This window comes from Gossypium raimondii, chromosome 2 (assembly GCF_025698545.1).
Source record: "Gossypium raimondii isolate GPD5lz chromosome 2, ASM2569854v1, whole genome shotgun sequence".
NCBI lineage: Eukaryota > Viridiplantae > Streptophyta > Magnoliopsida > Malvales > Malvaceae > Gossypium > Gossypium raimondii.
Window position 1 is genome coordinate 32,976,896 of NC_068566.1, and position 19,968 is coordinate 32,996,863.

A 19,968-nucleotide genomic window follows, 5' to 3' on the forward strand; every position below is an offset into this window, starting at 1 on the left:
TTCTTAATATTAAATATTCTTATATGAATTTACTAAAATCATAATATATAATACTATAAAATATAATCTAAAATAATTGATTTTGTGGATTTGATTAATTGATGACTTAATAATTATTATTAAAAAACCCATTTGAATAATATAGTATGTTAAATATCTTTCTTTTTTTAAAAAGAAAACATGATTTGTTTGTAGCATTTTACTTTTTTTTTGTTTCGTTTGTTGAGATAATAATTGTAGTGTTAATTATAATTGAACATAATTAAAAATTAAAAAGAATTAAAAAATAAACTCCATCAAACCTGTGAGCCATTCAAACTCCATCAAATTCTATTAGTACAAGACTCTTGTAATTCTACAATAACAAACACAATGATACTATTTATTTTGTTACAAGAAAATTGATCAGAAAAGATCTCTGCTTGGAAATGAAAATAATTTAGATGTAGATATTCAAACTCCAAATCTACTTGATAACACATAGTACATACTGAAAAAAAAATCAAGGACTAACTGATCTTTAGGAAGAAGCTCTAGGTAAAGCACATTCTACATTTTTGGATATGTTCCCACAGCAATATCGGTATATTGATCTTTAGGAAGAAGCTCTAGGTAAAGCAAACAGTTCTAGTGCATTCAAGATGAGCATGAAGGCAACATATTTGTAGAATGCAGGTCTTGCTGCAGAAGGACAAAGAAGCAACAGTAAGTCTATGATTAATCAACTTGTAAAAAATGTAAGTAACTTAGATGAACATACCAGGTTACATTTCTCTCCACTTGGAATTATGCATTTAGTGGATTACATTTGTGCTTGTATGGTTCTTGAACACAACATGATTCCAACAAATTTTAGGCGCTACTTACCGCAAGAATCACAAGTTACAAATGCATAAAACTGTAGATCCTTCGTGCATCCTTTAGCAGTTTTAGAAAAAGAGAGCAAGATCTCTGTCTACAAGTTTTCCAAACAGAACATATTTTAACTTGAAATGTAAGGCATGAACGATTATTTTTATATTTATTTAACACCATTAGCATGAAATCACATATTTTTCACAGCAGGAGATGCATGCTTCAATATAAATTTATAATCCGCATCAATGGCAAACTACTTACTGATTTAAAATGCAGAGTCCAATACTATATACCAGCGGAAAGAAGAAAATAATACCTGATGGCCATGGCATGGCACAATCCCAACTTGAATTGTCCGATAGTTAATGTTTTGGTCTCGGGATATCTTGTATCTTCATTATATTCACCTCTGGTAATATGCAAGTCGGGACAAAGTGTCTTCAAGTAATCTTGAACTTCCTGAAATTTTAGTCCGAATTAGCTGGGCCAGTGGTAATTTTAATAAGATAAACAAAAACCGTAAAAGTTCAATTGGTAGAAATACTATGGCATAATTTCCATAAAGCTAAAGCTAACAAATCAGGTTCATTTGATTTGTTGTTGGCTATGCAAATAAGAGAAAAACAGCTTTTCAAAAGTGCTTTTAGAGCCATAAGCAATACTAAACAGATAGTAAACTCTTAAATTTTAGACCAAGCTTTTCAAAAGCATTTTTCATAAGCATTTTTTTGCAGCACTTTTCAAAAGCAATGAGAAACTAGCCTTTAGTGACTAACTTCCTACATGTTTCTAAGTTCAACCAAATATGTACTTCAATCCTACTTAATGCTATGCTACACGGACTCTTCTCGTTTTCTCAAAAGTGGCACATATGCCCTACACATATTCAAAGGATTGAGATAAAATCCTTCAAATATACGGAAAAGCTTTGGAAATTTTGAACATACTCATGTCAGAGTTGGGCACAAACTAGTATCTGACACGTGATTATATGCATTTCAGATCAAACATGACAGGAATCGTTCTTTGCATGTATAAATGCAAGGTAGCAGCAATGGCTATTCGGATCAAAATTACAATTATCAAATAAAACAATTGCTGGCGATCATTTAAAATACTGATAATTCAGGTATGGTAGCTTCTGCTGCTTTTCCCAAATTCAAACTAGCAAATAATATCTCTTCGCATATTACAGCTCAAAGAGAAAATAATTGGGCAAAAACATGAAATCCAGATTAAATTAAGCATAAATTTAGCATAACTACTACAAAGGAATGAACAATCCATAGTTCCAAAAAAGGAAGAGAAAATTAATATAGTCAATTGCTTTCTGAGAAACATAAAACCCAAAGTGCTAAAGAAGTGGAACCAAATTCAACTATGATTTCAGCTACAAAAAAAAAAAAATCCAGAAAGGAAAAGAAAGATGGGATACCTTGATGCAAAGATTACCAGTGCAAAAGACGTGTTGGATCATTCCAGGAACTAGCATGGACTTGAATTTGGGAGGGAGATCAGCCGCCCGATGGGGTATATGCAAATCCCCCAAAGCCAAAACCAGCACCATCTTCTTCTAATATCTACCAATAACTACAGCAATTTGATTCAGAAATTTTGAAAGAAACCCAAACAAGGAAACATGAGCATGAAAAGAAATTGTATAAAAACGATTGATTACCGGTGAAAGATTTGGCTTTCAATTTTGGGGATGAAACCCAAAAATGCACATAAAACACTATAAATCGGGTGAAATATCAAGTAGTTCTAGAAAAGAATAACTTCAAAATCATTTCTTTCTAAGCACCCAAGCACCGAAATATAAAATCAAACAATAAATCGTGAAATGGATGTGAGAAAAAGGGGTGACCTTGGAAGGATCGACTTTGGGGAAGCTTTTGACAACGTCGAGGACTCCGTCGATTACTTTGGGGAAACTTTTGACAGCGTTGAGGACGAGGGCAGAAAACGGAAGAGAAAAAAGAGAAAGACACGGAATGAGTAATCGGCGCTGAGGGGTCGTAATGCCTATTACGCGCAATCAATGTAATGGGGGAGTAACCGATTCGGCGGGGAATGAAAAAACAGCGAACCAAACAACCGTTTCCTGGTGGGCCTGCTGCATAGGGGGAATACGCATGCATAGGGGGAACAGCGAACCAAACACGCTGTAATAATTAATTCACTAATTACATAGTTTACCCTTGAAAACCTATCGTTCTCCAAGATTTATTCTGCTTTAATCAGAATCTTTACCCATAGCCAATGATATTACGCCACGTGCATAATTTCACGTGCCGCTTAGATACTGCAATTTACATAATTGTAATCGACGACTAAAAGAATTTGCTTTTTGTACTTTATTTTTCCCTTTGTCGCTTTGGCACTTCAAACATTCAAAACTCGGTTGCTAGGCAGTGATCTCTAAGTCTCTCTCTGAAGAAACCAGAGGAATCATCGGCGAAATCGAGCGATGGCTGGAGATTCTGCGGCGAAAATCAAAGCCTATGCGGTGCCTGTGGTTCTATTCTCTCTTTCCATGTTATATCAGCTCGTTCTTCTCCCTCGTGCCTTTCCCCCTTCTCATTACGATGGTGAGTCCCAACTGTGTATATATATTCGTATTTTTATCAGTAGATTGGACTTTGTTGCTGGAATTTTTTGGTTTAAGAAGTATAGTGATTTTTAACTTATTAAATGAGTGGTAGTTTTGGGATTAAAGACATATTGTTCAATGGAAGAAGTGAAAGAGGCGTACGAGAATCTTGAATCCAAATGGTAATTCTTCAGTTTCTTTCTACTTAAATTTTTACAATCTTTTTTTAGATTGAAAGAAAAGATTAAAGAGGTTAACATATTGATTATCTCAAAATAAATTTATATGAAATATAATATATTATGACGTTTCAAAATATATGAATATCACACGGATATACGAATTGCCAGGCTTTGATTAATTTGTTGGTTTTCGGACTTTACCATTCCTTGTTCGCATGTCTTCAATCGTATTGTTTCAGGAATTCAGGACTGGAAGTTCCTACTACCACTGAATTTATCAAGGTCGGTTAGTTAAACTTCTTTCTTCAATTTTATTTACTTTTTGTTTTCTTTGTTTCTGTAAAAAAAAAAGAAGTTAATTCTGTTTTTTAGCAATTTATTGCTCCTAGCATTTTGAATTATTAATAGTTACGCTACTTTCTTTGCTGCCTCACTACTTGCTTTTTGCTTGCGGAAGTACAAAAGAAAAAAAAATTGCATATCATACATGAGTAAATACTAATATTTCTGAAGAACTTAGAGTGTATTCCATCGGTTTACTTTACCATACAACAATTATGCTAGAATTAGTGTAGCTTCTTTGCCATTTGGTAAATTTTAATCAATTACTATCAACTATGATTTATTTTCAACCATTTTCTTTTAAGTAACTTTTTCTAAGACACAAAATGCAAGCAGCAAAAGCAACAATCGCATGTAGTTTTAACATTGCTCCTCCGCAGATTAGATGAAGTCACATTTAGCCTTAGCTAAATGAACATGGTAGGCCATTTTTGAATATGCTGAGGTCAAATTATATAGTAATCCCATGAGTATATGGTGTTTGTCATCTTGTTGCAGATTCGGTATGCTTATGAGCTTTTGACAAATTCCGTATGGAAAAGGAATTATGATGTATTTGGAATTAATGAGCAAGATGTAAGTATTTCTCTGCAACCTACTTGCTATCCATAGTTTTATCTCCTGGACTCATCTCCAAGAGAGAGGAGAGAAAGATAGCTTTATGCTGGGTTTTGGATTATTTTATTGAAGGGTTTTACTCCCATGGTCTGCAGCATGTTCTGGAAAAACTCAGCCAACAATATGCAGGGGAAAAGTTCTCTAACATAGCACTCCCATTACTGCGTACTGTTGCTTCTGGTATTGAAATTTTGAATCTTTACCCTTTTTTTCCCCATACTATGAAGCTTTAAAAGTTAATGTGAAGCCAATGAATGGACACTTCCTGCAGATACTGGAGATTATGCTTTTAATGTTATTACTTCCAAGGAGTTTCAGTCTATGTTTCAAGATTCCAAACCATGGTTACTTCAGGTACATACAACCATTGACTGATATACGTTTGCATAGTATTGCTACTTTAATTAGATTTCCCCATATAACGTCAAATATTCAATAGTCTAGTAGCCCATGCTGCTCATATCCAAAGGCTAGTTTAAACAGTCTCCTCATTCATGGAGAAAACTAAGAGTTCACATTCAGGAGAGGGAGAGAGATTCATTCTACCCTGGGACTTACCCATGTTGAATTGGTCACTTGGCAATCTAACAGCTTAATATTTTAGAATTTTATTTGGTTTGTTTATTGGCGAATTCAGCTTAAGCTTATTAAAACTCCCTAACTTATACCAATTTCCAGTCAGTACCATGTTTAATTGGGGTTAACTCAAGCAGACGGCTATCTCTTATTCTTGGATAAATTGTTGACCATGCTAACTAAGTTTTCTAATGAACGCATTAATAAATTCACACGCCATCATTAGAGAGTTGGTTTGCACCAAGGTACTCGAAATCCCTAGCTGATCTGGTACTACCAGAGCAGTACTCCCTCATTCATATAAGTTCTGCTCATTATGTCTCCATAGGTACAGTTGCTCCCTCATATAAGCCCTTTGGAAAGGCAAAGAACCTTCTTCATCCAACTGTCCATTCTGTTGAGCGTTAGTGCAGAAAAGTCCTTTTTTAGTGCCATACTACCATGGCATGTCTCACATTCAAGAATGAATTGCCCCATATACTGTAAAATTTATCTCAGCCTTTACACTGGTGAATATGCATGTTCTGTTTGCTTTTGGTTATGGATTTTAGATTTATTATTACCAGTTAGTGCTTATCATGGATTATCTGCGGTTCACCCCCCCCCCCATAATGATTTACTAAATCATAATAAATTCTAATGATATTTGCATTTAGGTGTATTCATCTGGCAGCAATCAATCTGCTCAATTTGCTAATTCGTGGAAAAGAATTGGTATGCTCTTTTGCTGAAAGTTTGGGGTCTACTAAGAATATTTATTTGCTCATTACAGTGTAGATGTGACAGTTCTTAGTTATCTATGACATATGGTAAAGATATTGATTGTAGTGTGATTACTTATATTCATTTTCAACTGAGATATTAAATTAATAATTTACTATGATACTTTTGAGTTCTGATTAAGGGCTTCTTTGATCTCTCTATTTCTCTGAATAGGTGTAAGAAAATAAGATATTTCATTGAAAATAAATATTAGAATTCAGTAGTGTAATTTGTGTTGGTTGATGTTTTCTCACATGGAAAAATTGTTCAGAAGTTGAAATCACGGTCATATTCCTTTAATATTTTAATGAATTTATGTCTTCCCTTCATATTCAGCTGCTTTATTGAATGGGGTTGCAAACATTGGCATGGTAGAACTTGGTGAGGTTCAAGTTGCAGCCTACCTTTCTGAGAGAAAGCCAATGGGCCGGTTCTTCTTCAGGAATGGTTAGTGGTACTCTTATAACCTGCTAAAATATAACTTTGCTCCCTATTACTGTTTTTGGTGTTAATTTTTAAGACAATTTACTGGAATATAGAGGGAGTTCCCTGATTGGTAGAAATTGTTAGATGAACATAACTTCACTTGATTTTCTTCGATGAAGACTGAACTTATTTATATTAAAGTTGTCGGTTGCATTAATATTAGCAGTGTGTATGCCTTATACCTAGCAATCTGGAATGACAAAGTCATGGTTTTGTGATGAAGATGATATAATCCCCACTATTGTGCTGCCAATTATTGGGCGAAATGTTGGTGCCATGAAGCAGGCAAATGATGGAGGAATTCAGATTGTATTCTCTGAATGGAAGCAATTTATGTTTCTTTCTGTTTGAACTAGCTGAGTTCTCTTCGGCATACTTCTCTTCTCCCCCCAAGTAGATGCTATACCTCTGACAACTGGAAACTGCTGTTTTTTCATTTATCTTTTTGAAACTTTAACTTCAGCACGACCAAGCACTTCTACCTTCAGTTTAACTTAATAATAATGTATATAGGTCTTCCTTCAGTGGTTGCTTTCCCATCAGGGTGTAAAACTTCAGACTGTCTTATCCGGTGAGTTACATTTGAGGTTTGAATTCAAAAGACAAAAAGGATAAATACTAATAAAGGATAAGTAAAATACATGAAGCACGGTTTTTTTATATAGTGAAAAGCAATATCTTTGTTTTTATGTTTACGTTATACATTTTTCTATATCTCCAATTACTGTAATTAAATGTCTTCTGTACTTGTTACAATTTTTTTCTGTACTGCTGATATCTTAAATTGACACTATTGTATAGGTTTGAGGGAGAGCTCTCTGTTGATGCAGTAACAGATTGGTTTGCAATGGCCGTACTTAACTTGCCTCGCATCTTTTACTATTCAAAGGAATCATTGGTAATGTATAGCATCTCTTTGAGTCCTCATCTGACTTTTTATTCTTAACTAAGGTTTTTTTTTTTGCCCCCACTTCTACTCTAAATCATGGTTCAAATTTGATTGTCATTAAAGTTTTCTTAACTAAAGATATTTTCTGATATCACTGGCAAAATAAATTCCTATGAGGAAAGAAAAACAAAAACAAAAACAATTATCATCTTTTTGCAAGTTTAATCTGTTTTATTTGAATGCATCAGTAGGATGAATTGTCAATTGTCTTCGTTGTTATCCTGATAAACTTTACTTCATAGTCATAACATCACTGGCACATTGTTTGTTGCTATTTCCATGTCCCACTGTTATTCTTGTTAAATGCATATGGGAATGAATTCTTAATCTTATCCATTTGAAGTCAATGAAAAGAATAATTTCAAAATTATACATTTATTTTGAGCTTATTTAGGTCAACTTGGGTGTTATGCTTGACATACTAGAACTAGATGCCCTACTATATTTCAGGTCCTCAAACTCATTCCACTGTCAAATTAATAGTTATTCATTTCTTTTTTTCTCTTTTTTGATGAAACTTTTAAGTTTTTGCATTTCTTGTTATCTTTTTCCTTTTGAGTTCTGTTAACTTTGTCTTGTTTGTGTCTCACTGATTTTCCACAAACTTTTTTGTACTATTGGAGAAAATAATCTTTTGTTTTTTAATTATATCAGGGGCCAAGGTTTCTGGCAAAAAGCAGTCCCCATAAGGTATGCTTTTTCCTTTCTTTCGTCCGGTTTCATTTTTCATTATTCTCTAATATGGTCAACATGAATTTATTTCCTTTAATCTCTCTAGATTTGTTTGTCAGTCTATTTGTGCCACACCCTTCTAGGTTGAATCTCTGCCTTTCTGCCCTAGAGTATTCCAAAATATGCCATCTTTCTTTGTTTAAACTCCTAAATTTAATTATTTTTCTATATTCTATTATTAAAAACATTTTGAAGTTAGAAACTACTGCTATTAAACATCAATGTCATCATGCACTAAGCCCTAAATTTAAGATTTCAATTTGAGCATTCAATATCAAATGGAAATAGTATGAATAGGGATGGAAATGGAGCGGGGCGGGGTGGATGTTGCTAAATCCACCACCGCTCCACAGTTGGCACGCTTTGCGCCACCACCTTCATGGATGTTGGATGGATCCATCCTTGCTCCACTTCAATTTAAATTTTACCACTTATTTTTAATATTTCCAGTATTTTTAAAGCCAAGTAAATATTTATAAATAATTCTTCAAATAAATATTTGAACATAAAATATATGATTTTTCTATAATAAATTATTACATTTTCACCCTTTTAATAGTTATATATATGTAAGGATAAAATGGTAATTTTATATAGTGGAGCGAGGTGGGGCCAGCTATTAACCGCTCCATACCCACTATCCAAAAGAAAATTCCACCTCGTCCCGCATCCACTTTTCAAAAAATAAAATCCACTCTATATGGAGCAGATCAGTTCGGAATCCATCGGACGGTTTGGGTTTTGCCATCCCTAAGTATGAATAAGATCTTTTTTGGTTATTAATTTAACAGAAGATCTAATATTATTACCAGACTGCACTTCTCTATTGTTTTTCTGTTTCCCGTTCCACTTTTTCTTGGTTATTGAATAGCTTGTGTTTTGCGACTTTAAACTGTTCTTTATTGCTTTCTCAGTTTGTTAGTTGTTACATATCATAGTTGTTTGGGCTTCGGTCCTTTAGTAGATCATTTGTGTACTGTACTTTTATCCTTGTAGATTCTTTCTTTTAAATTTTCACCAGATTTTCTTATTGAAGTTGTTCAAGTGGTTTGTGTGTGTATATATATGTAAGGGTTTTCCCCGTTCAGTACTTGTTGAAAAACTACCCATGTAATTCCTGTTGCATCTCTCTTCCAGATTATATTAATCCTACACCTTGAGTATCAAGTAGAAAGAAATTTCAAACAGAAAGGAAAAGATAAATATCCTCGTTCATACTTGGATTTGATTTTTGTTTTTTTGGAGAAGCTTGGATGTGATATTCTGTAAGAACAAGAAGGAACCTGGTAGTAATGTATAACAAATCAATGCTAGAGTACTATACTAACAAATTGATTATAATGGTGTCTTGAATGGACAAATGCACAAGTTTTTGCTGGAGAGGGTTCTCAGAGAAGAGGTTGTTCCATTTTGTGTTGTGTATTCTTCCATCATGTTTTAGCTTTTATTTGAAAGCTTTCTATAAAGTTTTAGTGATCCTGTAATATTGATTGGAATCTGTTTGTTTGTTTCTTAGGAGCCCTTTCTACCTATTAGCATAGCATAGATTTCTATGCTGTAATTGTTGATATATTTTGCTAGTCATGCCTAATGTATATTTCACAGTTGATATTCATGACATGTAAGATATTATTACACGGGCATTCTTGTCCTTGTTAGTTTTTCCCCTTTTTAGATAAAAATTATCAACATTTGAACGTTTTGAATATTGAATGCTCTTCCATTTTGTTAACTTACCTTTGATTTTTATGTATCCCATTGTGATAATGGATTGTTACATGCTTCGGAATTGTAGGTAAAAGTGATTTTCTTCTCAAAAACAGGGGAGCGTGCAACTCCAGCAATTCGTCAAGCTGCAAGGGATTATTGGAACTATGCTACTTTTGCTTGTGTCCTATGGCGTGAAGAGGAATTTTCTGTTTGGTGGAATACGTAAGTAGATGGTTTTTCCTTTTCACTTGAGTTGTATGTAAATTAGATATGAATACTGTATATAGTTACATATATCTCTGATTTTTTTTATTGCAATATATAGTATTAGTTGTAGTTTTAGTCTTCTTCCACTGTCTATGATAGATAGCATTTCCCTTGACAGATTTTTATAAACTAATAACAGGTTTGGAGTGGAGTCTGCCCCTGCTGTCGTCTTCTTGAAAGATCCAGGTCTAAAACCTCTTGTGTACCATGGTATGTTAGTGCATATTTGTTTTATTTCTTATCAGTTCTTGATGTCTATAGAACATCAATTTAATTACTGTGGATCATGTACAAAGCTGAACTTTGACCACTACATGCAGGATCAGTAAATGATTCATGGTTTTTAGATGTCTTGGAACAGAACAAACAGCAAGGTATATTTGAGCATTACTTTATATTTGTAAGACTTTTCTGTATTTCGATATAAAAGAAAATATTTTGAAGAATTAGAAAATAACATTTCATAATGAACAAATGCATGCATTTATTTCTCAATCAAATATAAAAGTGACCCCTTTTTTTGAAATTTTGTTCGTAAATAATATGAATTTGCTTTTAATGTTATCTTATTAATTTCTTTTGACCTTTTAATGACAAGGACTCTAATTACTCACTAGCACCCCCTATTGATAAAAACGTGATTCGTGCATATTTGTTTTCCCATGTATGTCACCTTAAAGAGGTAAACAGGTCAAAGATTCAAGACTAAAACTGTGCAGGGTATTGAAATTCAGGCAGCGGAGAAGCAAAGACATGCCCAAATCTATTTTCTTTTTGTTTTAAAATGGAGTTCAATAATGTCCTATCTTATTATCCTATATACATCATCTAGGGACCACTAGCCTGTAATTCTAGGTTGCACAGTGTTGTTACTGGTGTGCATCAGATAGCAGAGTAGTAGACTGCATTCTGTTTCTCAAATAGGTTGTGAATTTATTTTGATTTGCTAAATGGAATGCTTTAGAGAGTCTAGATGCACAGTATTCGGCGTATATCTTAGCAAAGTTTTGTGATCCATCAGTTGCATAAATTTGACAATAGTTTATTGGAGATGTTATCAGAACGTATTTTGCAGTAGGTTATAGACGTGCTTGTAGTTTCATGACTTAAATATCTTGTTCCAAGATCATTATTCCCTTCAACTTTGATGGTAAAATCAGAATAGAAATGACTGATTTCTGGCATTACGTGGTGGATCTAGCATTTCTGGCATATATCATCTATGGAATGAAGTTCAGTATAATACAATGCAATGAAATGTTGGAGTTTTCTTACTTAGCATGGAGTATGAACTGAAGTTAATTTGTAAGTGGAAAGGAAAACAAAAGAGCCTGGGTGATTAGAAAATTTCTTGTTGAAATATTATGTGAGACTCTTCAATTTGTGTAAGCTTCATAATTTTATCTTAGTGTGAAATTAAAAAAAAAAAAAAGACTTGATTGATCTGAGCAATTCATTCCAAGCATCTAATAGCTATGTTTTATTTCTTTTTCTTTTCTTAAGAAAGGGTGGTAGAGTGGTATCTCATTTTCTCTTTTTACAGAGCTCCCTCAGTTAAGGAGTTTGACTTCAGAGGAACTAGGGTGTGATGCTCGTGGCTATTCTCGTGCTGGCCGTGATACCTTGACCTGGTATTGTGCTATCCTAGCTGGAAGGCTGGGTCCAGAACTTGATAGCATGCGAGAAGTAAGCTTCTGTGCACTAGATTATATTCCATACGTTCAGTTCTCTTCATATATTTTTCCTGTTGCATTATCTGCCTCAGCATTTCCTTCAACCTCTTATAACAGTTCTAACATTGTATAATTCTGTTTTGTCTGGGTTTAATTTGTACATATTGCTTTTTATGTGGAAGAAGTTAATTAACTTTGTAGGATATATAATAGTTGTTTTCTTCGAAAATATGATTAGCAGTTCATATTTCATTTGTTCTTTAAATCCAAATGACATTCCGGGTTATTGTTACTTGATTAGGTATTATTTTTCTTAATGAGAAAAATCATACACAAACATGGAAAGATGGAATCATAAGTCTTAAATGATCGTAAAAGGATTTGTTACACTCCAAACAGCCATATTGGAAAGAAAGAAAGTTGAATAAAGGATAATACACAATGAATTATGTCTGCGTTCATGTGCTTATCTATGCATGTGTATCTATTTTGTATCTAAATTGTATATTTTCAATTTATAATACACAATGAATAAAGTATATTTTCAATGTAATACAACGATATATAAATTGTATTTAGCATTTCAGAGGTGAACAAAAATGATGGCCACCTCCTCATTGATTTAAGGAAATGGGGTGAACTAATCTAGATTATAGACCATGCGCAGGGTCCAAGAAACATTATCAAAATCTAGTGAGTTGAAGGCTGCAAGTGAAGATGAGCACTCAATAACAGCTGCTGTTGCTTTAAAAAGTAAACGATTGACATTAAGCTGGCTTGATGGGGAAACACAAAAGGTGCGTCTTTATTATTGTTGTTGTTGTTGTTGTTGTCGTTATTATTATGATGACGATGATGTTAAAATATGCTTAAATCCCTGTACTCTTCGTAAATTTGAAATTTAGTCCCTAAATTTTTATTTCTTGGAATTTAATCTCTCTACTTTTTCGATTTCAAAATTTAGGTTCAATTGTTAACACTATTAAAATTATTTTGTTAAATTCAGGTTCATTATATCATTTTTTAGTTACATTGCTACCAATGGAGTATTTTTTTTATTTCAAAATGTCACACCAATCAATTTAAAAAAAAATTAAACAATGTTAACAATTAGACCTAAATTTTGAAATATGAAAAGTAGAGGACTAAATTCCACATTTGTGAAGAGGGCAAGGACCTATGGCATATTTTAATCTTCTTCTTATTATTAAACTTAATGTTGGAATCCTATAATTAAGGATAGAAATCTTACCTTATTACTATTAGTTCTCTTGTAAATAGAAACTAATCTCGATTCTTGATTCTTAGGAAATTAGGATATCAATTCTTGATTCTTAGGAATTAGGATTTATTTTCTTTAAAATGATTATTTCTCTCTTTATAAATCGTAAACTAAAGCGGTAGAAATTGAACTGAAATTTTTCCTCTGAGTTTTTCATGGCATCGGGCTTTAGGATTCATTCGATCCTATTTTTTTCTCTAATTTCCTTCCTAAAATTCCTTGGTTTAGTCCTCCAATGGGTGATATCAATGAAAATTTCTCTAAACCGAGACATCACAAATAACTCGAATATCAATCGGGAATCACTCAAGGTGAAATTAATTCCTCCACTACTGCCGATGATGTTCTTGATGTTCGCTAACAAAACACAACTTGAGACTCTCCATAAGATACTTGGTACTCCCACTACTCATGGATCTCTAGCCACTCAAGGTACCGCCCTCAACATTGCTTTTGAATCTAATAATCAATCTCCTTGGATACTCGATTCGACCGCCTCCGATCACATGACAGGTGACTCCACGTTGTTTCACACCTACACTCCTTCTCATAACAAATCCCGAATTCGCATAGCTGACGGTTCTTACTCACTGTGGTGGAATAGGAGAAGTACAAATGATGAGTTTTCTCTCGATAAAGTCCTACATGTCCCAAACTTGTCCTGTAGTTTACTTTCAATTAGTAAACTTACTAAGGATGAAAATGTTCTTGTTGAATTTTACGCAATTGGTTGTGTGATCTGAATGAAATCGGGGAGGATGATTGGCATTTGCTAAAGTTGATGATGGACTATATATTTGGAATAAAAGCAGTACACAAGGGGATTGGCTCTATCCACTTCAAAGAGGACACTATTATGTTATGGCACCGTAGGTTAGGACATCAAACTTTGTGTATTTGAAAAACATCTTCATTGTTATTTGAAATAGAAGTATTAGTTCCTTGAAGTGTGAAATTTGCCAATTATCTAAACATACCCGTGTGCCATACCCATTAAAACCACATATTCAGTCCCAACCTTTTTCGTTAATCTATAGTGACCTATGCGGAGCTAGCCGAGTGAAAAATATTACAGGGGCTAGATGGTTTATAACATTCATTGATGATCATACTAGGGTCTGTTGGATCTATCTACTCAAAGAAAAATTTGAAACACCCAAAGTATTCCAAAATTTTCACTCAATGGTTCGAACCCAATTCAACTATACCATACATACCCTCCGTACTGACAATGGGAGAGAATACTTCAACTCTATCTTAAGTCCATACCTTTCTGACCAAGGCATTATACGCCAAAGCTCTTGTCCTGACACTCAACAAAACGGGATCTCTGAGAGAAAAAATCGTCATCTCCTTGCTGTGGCTCGAGCCATAATGTTCACTATGAATGTTCCAAAATACTTGTGGGGAGAAGTCATCCTCACTTTTGTTATCTCATAAACCGAATGCCATCAAAGATCCTCAATTTCCAAACACCTCTAAATACTCTTTTAAAGGCCTTCCCTCTATTTCATGTTCCTAATCTTCCAACCAAAATATTCGGCTGTAAAGCTTTTGTCCATAACCATCAACCAAATCAATCCAAACTTGATCCTCGAGCCCACACCTGCATCTTCATTTGATATTCCCCTACACAAAAAGGCTATAAGTGTTACTCACCAACATTGCGCCGAATATTTGTCTCTCGGGATGTTACCTTCTTTGAAAATGAACCATACTTTGCCGCATCTCATCTTCAGGGGGAGATTTTTAATGAAGATGAGACCCTTAATACTCTCCTCATTATACCTCCTGGTCCTACTACTACTATCACAAACAAACCTATCCCAGATTTAGTTGTTTCCCCTGTGCAGCAAGAATTTAACACCGTCCTTCCCAATAACAATACCTCCACCGAAGTACAACAGCCACCTGATCAAGGAAAACAACAAATACAGGTTTACTCCCGACGGAATCGTTCCCTGAAGCGTCTACATGAGTGCCAATTCCATCTCCAACCGAGGACTGTTCTGAAACAGAAGTCCCACCTCCGTCACCATCCATCTATCTTCCAATTGCAGTTCGAAAGGGTACAAGGAGCTGCACTCAACATCCTATTTCTCGGTTTGTATCCTATGGAAATTTATCTAAGTCTTACAAAGCTTTTGTGACTAATGTTGATTCTGTAAAAACTCCAAAAAATATAGAAGAGGCTCTTGAATCAGCTGAGTGGAGACAAGCCGTGATGGAAGAAATGAAGGCCCTAAAAAAAATGAAACATGGGAAGTCTCGGATCTACCTAAAGGAAAAAAAACCGTAGGGTGCAAATGGATTTTCACTACGAAATTTAAACCCGATGGCCGTATAGACCAATACAAAGCTCGACTTGTGGCTAAGGGATTCACCCAAACTTATGGTCTCGACTACAACGAGACGTTTGCACCGGTTGCCAAGCTAAACACCGTTCGAGTCTTGCTATCTCTTTCTGCCAACCTTGATTGGCACTTGACTCAATTGGATGTAAAAAATGCTTTTCTCAACGGGGAATTAAATGAGGAGGTATACATGGATTTCCCACCCGGGTTTGAAGAAAACAAGGGCCAAGTGTGTAAGTTGAAGAAGTCCTTGTATGGGCTGAAACAATCTCCACGAGCGTGGTTCAGCCGATTTGCAAAAGCTATGACTAGCAGAAATTACATTCAAGGATAGGCAAACCACACCATGTTCTACAAGCACTCGAAAGAGGGTAAATGCTGCATCCTTATCGTTTATGTCGACGATATAATATTAACAGGAAATGACTCGAGCGAAATTTTGAGATTGAAAGAATTTCTTCGTACAGAGTTTGAACTTAAAGACTTGGGGAGTCTTAAATATTTTCTTGGTATGGAGGTAGCAAGGTCGAAAAAAGGTATCTTCATTCCCCAAAGGAAATATGTTCTTGATCTCTGTCGGAAGTTGGTTTGATGGGCCCAGTGAAACTCCTATGGAGTTTAACCTTAAATTGGGAACTAATGAGGATGGAGAAGAAATCGGCGGGGAGATATCAACGTCTAGTAGGAAGGCTCATCTACCTATCTCACACCGTCTCGACATAGCCTTGATGTGAGTGTTATTAGTCGATATATGCATGCCCAGGGAGAAGCACTGGAAGTCGCATATAGAATACTAAGATATCTAAAAGGAACTCTGGTAAAGGCACGTACTTCAAGAAGATCATCAATCAAGCGTGAAGTCTACATCGATGCATCAAGGCGGAGTTCATTAATGATAGACGGTCTACAAGCGGCTATTGTAGTTATGTTTGGGGTAATCTCGTGGCGTGGAGGAGCAAAAAGCATCTGTGGTAGCACGCAGCAGGCAGAGGCGAGTATCGAGCACTATCTCATGGTATATGCGAGGGAGTTTGGATACAAAGATTTATGAGAGAACTAAAAGTGCCTTATACAGACCTATGAAGATGTCTTGTGACAACCAAGTGTTGTCAGCATAACACATAATCCTGCATCATGATCGGACCAAACATGTGGAAATAGATCGTCACTTTATAAAAGAAAAATACACTCGGAGAAGTATGCATCACCTACCTACCTACTAGACAACAAGTTGCAGACATGTTAACTAAGAGTTTGAACAGAAACATGTTTGAAGAACTTATTGGCAAGCTGGGTTTGATTAACATTTACACTCCAGCTTGAGGGGGAGTGTTGGAATCCTATAATTAAGGATATAAATCTTACCTTATTACTATTAGTTCTCTTGTAAATAGAAACTAATCTCAGTTACTGATTCTTAGGAAATTAGGATATCAATTACTGATTCTTAGGAATTAGGATTTATTTCCTTTAAAATGATTATTTCTCTCTTTATAAATCTGTAAACTAAAGCAGTAGAAATTGAACTGAATTTTTTCCTCTGAGTTTTTTCACTTAAGGATGCCTGAAATTTTAAGGTTAAAAAGAGCTCCTCTGTAACTTGCCTAATTCTTCTTTCTTCCGTTTCCTTGATGGGAGCATCTTTCATATTATGTTTAGGGTAAGAGCTGAGTCAAGAGGTATGCGAAACTGTGGGAACTGAAAAGGGCTTATAATAAGATCTAAATTTAGATAACAATGCTTATGATGGCTGACCCCAAGCCTGAGCCTGAACACAGTGATTGATATCAATATTTAAAGCAAGCCTTGAAAGGCTGAAACTATATTAGTCATCAGAGATCACTAAGCTTTCTTTACCAAAGAACTTTAGCTGATAGGTTATCAAACTAAACATTGTAACTCCTATTACTGTCCCTATTTTACATGAGCAAGCCCAATGGGTTTGCAATTGATTGAAGCTTAAACCATCGCTATCTTGTACGGAAATTGATTCGTAGCATGACAATGGGTGCCAGGCTTCAAAAGCTCAACCAATTCGTCATGTGGGCTCTCATACCATGATAACTAATAATTAAATCTTAGACTGGCCAAATTGATATTTTATCTCCTAAGAATTAGTTTATTTTTAAACAAAAACTTTATTCTATCCATCTTACAGGTTTCTAACGTCTGATTTGTTTTTCTCCAGAACTACTGTTTTTTCTACCTTAATATTGAAAGTAGTTATGAAACATGTGGACCAAGGAGAGTTCCAACTGATGTCCCTCGGTTATTCATTATTCGCTATGAAAGGAATGCTACTGAAGATACTTTTAAGGTAGATAAGAAAGCAAAAAGTATATGGGAATTCCACCAACAGGAAGTTGATCCTGCTGCACAGCTTTCAGTGACTTACAATGGTTCAGCTGAAGTTTCCCAGGTATAAGCATTTATCTTGCATTTAGCGACAGAGTCAGCTACCTTCATGCTTAAGCTTTCATCAAACTTCATAATTTTGTATCATATATTTTCTGATGTTCTGTCAAGAATTCGCGCCCTGTAAGAGATCGGAGATATTTGAACCCTTCTGAAGCCAATATATAGGCATTTCCTGATTGTCCATCAATGTTGTTTGCCACTTTTGCAGATCATCCAGTGGATGTCAAACATAATTGAGGATGGTGACTCCAGGAAACTCCCCTTCTATGTAAGCACCGTATTGTTCCTGTTGAGAAATTTCGGAAAGGCTTATATTCATGCATATTCTTTGTTTCAATTCTTTATGTCTACGTTTCTTATTATCAACTTATGGTTTGGGGCAAATTCTACACCAACAGGTAACCTTCTCTTTTCATAATCAATATATAGGGTCAATTCAGAAATTTTTGGCAAGTAACATTTCAGTTGTTTATGTAATGTTTTGGAGAGGGAAATTTTCTTGCCTGGCACACAGTACCATAAGCGAGAGAGTTACGGTTGCTTCTTTATGTTTATGACTGAACTATAATATGGTTAAATTATTACTTTGTTTTCAGTTTCCTTTGAAACCTTGAACTTGCCGCACAGACTAAGATTTATTCCATTGCAGAGGGTAAAAACACCAGAGCTAGTTCCTGAGGATGCAGAGCCTTTCTGGTCAAGAGGTCCACAAGGCTTACTTTCCAAAAGCATGGGAACAAAGCAAAAAATCCAACGCACTATAATTCGAATATATGATTATCTAGGTGATCCAAGGATTGGTCCAGCTTTGCTTTTGGGAGCCTTGATGTCCTTTGGTAGCATCTGGCTGATGAGGACTCAACAAAATCGTTCGGTTCAGTCAAGCCAACCGAGCCAAGCAGATAATGATGTAGGTGATAATTTAAGAATGCACCTCTTTTACAGTCTTCAAGTAATGTAGCTATTATGTGCCCCTAACAGGAGTCAGTAATAATGACCATTTTCATGCTATGTTACCTAGACCTCAAGCGTCAGGTACAGGCATGTATCAAACATGGATATACTCAAATTTTCAAGTTTTCCTAGTTATTTAGAGGATCCTACAGCCACACTTATGTCTGAATAGCGGTATCAAACATAGGTGTCAGATATGGATATTTTAGGTAAAATTAAGAGTCCAGTTAACATTGGCTCCCATATGCATTCACAGGAAGCTAGTGGACACAAGGGGTACATTGTGTTTCGTCTCAGATGTGCTACATGCCTTAAAGTAGTTTGCTTGGCAACCATGGAAGCTTTTAACATTCATCTGTCTTTGTTTGTTTGCCTTTTTCCTTGACAAAGAAGGAATAGACTAGGAAAACCCGTGTTACTCGGTCTTAGGTTTGAATATTGGATATAGATGTGTGTCTAAGATCGAGCATGTATAATTTTTTAAAACCTCTCCATATATTTGGAAGGTCATAATCCTTTACCATGTCTAAATATATATCGGACTGACACATATATTGGATACGGGTTAAAAGAGTAGATAACGAAAGCATCAACTAAACCGTGTCTTAATAGAAAATTTTTCTGGTTACTTCTACTTTACTAATCGAAGTACATGATTTTTTTACCAGAAAGAATAGAAAGATATCTAGTTCATTGTGTATCTTTGCTTTCTGCCGATGAGATTTTCCTCTTTAGTCCGTTTAATTGTAATTATATTTTGACCACTAGCTTCTCTATCTTCTTTCCAGGATAAACTGAAACCAAGAGAGAGACGCCGGGAAAGGAATGCATCGAAACGCAACTTACCTCCTTCAATAACTGATTTTGAGCCAAAGGATTCATACCAGTTGCCACTGTCGGACTCGGACTAAGTCGCTTAACAAAAAAATGCAAATCCAAAAGTAGAAAGCATGCAATGTGAGTGGCTACCAGGTGACATAAATACATACATGACTAGGATTTGTGTGCCTTTAAACGAACAGGCTGTCAAATGGACACATCTTGAGGCACCCTTGACACTTGCGCATGCAATAAATTTTCTCCCACTTCATTTTGCTTAAATTGAGTTAGGGAATATTGGTTTTTGCAGTTCTGTTAATGTTTGGGAAAACAAAATGGACAATATCTATGAAGAATGTGTATCATATCTTTTAATGCAAGTTAGTTTTTATA

General features: G+C 35.0%; 2 protein-coding genes across 9 annotated transcripts; one reads left to right on the forward strand and one right to left on the reverse strand.

Moving 5' to 3' along the window:
- Positions 1-279: 279 nt before the first annotated feature.
- On the reverse strand, positions 280-3,001 carry LOC105788424 (vacuolar protein sorting-associated protein 29). Of its 8 annotated transcripts, XR_008193316.1 has the most exons (5): positions 2,726-2,996; positions 2,294-2,448; positions 1,175-1,317; positions 868-955; positions 280-681 (listed from the first exon to the last, which is right to left on the reverse strand). XR_008193316.1 is itself a non-coding variant. In XM_052627254.1 (4 exons), the coding sequence occupies exons 2-4, from the start codon at positions 2,423-2,425 to the stop codon at positions 609-611; spliced, it is 348 nt and encodes a 115-aa protein (XP_052483214.1). In that variant the 5' UTR covers positions 2,426-2,448; positions 2,726-2,995; the 3' UTR covers positions 280-608. The 8 variants fall into 8 exon arrangements, 5 of the variants coding, with proteins under 5 accessions (XP_052483214.1, XP_052483210.1, XP_052483212.1 ...); XR_008193315.1 differs by having other exon boundaries at positions 868-1,317; positions 2,726-3,001; XR_008193314.1 differs by having other exon boundaries at positions 761-1,317; positions 2,726-3,000.
- A 207-nt stretch (positions 3,002-3,208) lies between these two features.
- LOC105788425 (uncharacterized) lies at positions 3,209-19,968 on the forward strand. Its single transcript, XM_012615326.2, has 20 exons — positions 3,209-3,449; positions 3,564-3,633; positions 3,873-3,915; positions 4,474-4,551; positions 4,689-4,773; positions 4,865-4,947; positions 5,826-5,883; positions 6,268-6,378; positions 6,931-6,988; positions 7,219-7,315; positions 8,021-8,056; positions 9,894-10,030; positions 10,215-10,285; positions 10,396-10,449; positions 11,619-11,761; positions 12,405-12,545; positions 17,573-17,803; positions 18,011-18,070; positions 18,452-18,712; positions 19,545-19,968. The coding sequence occupies exons 1-20, from the start codon at positions 3,329-3,331 to the stop codon at positions 19,665-19,667; spliced, it is 2,061 nt and encodes a 686-aa protein (XP_012470780.1). The 5' UTR covers positions 3,209-3,328; the 3' UTR covers positions 19,668-19,968.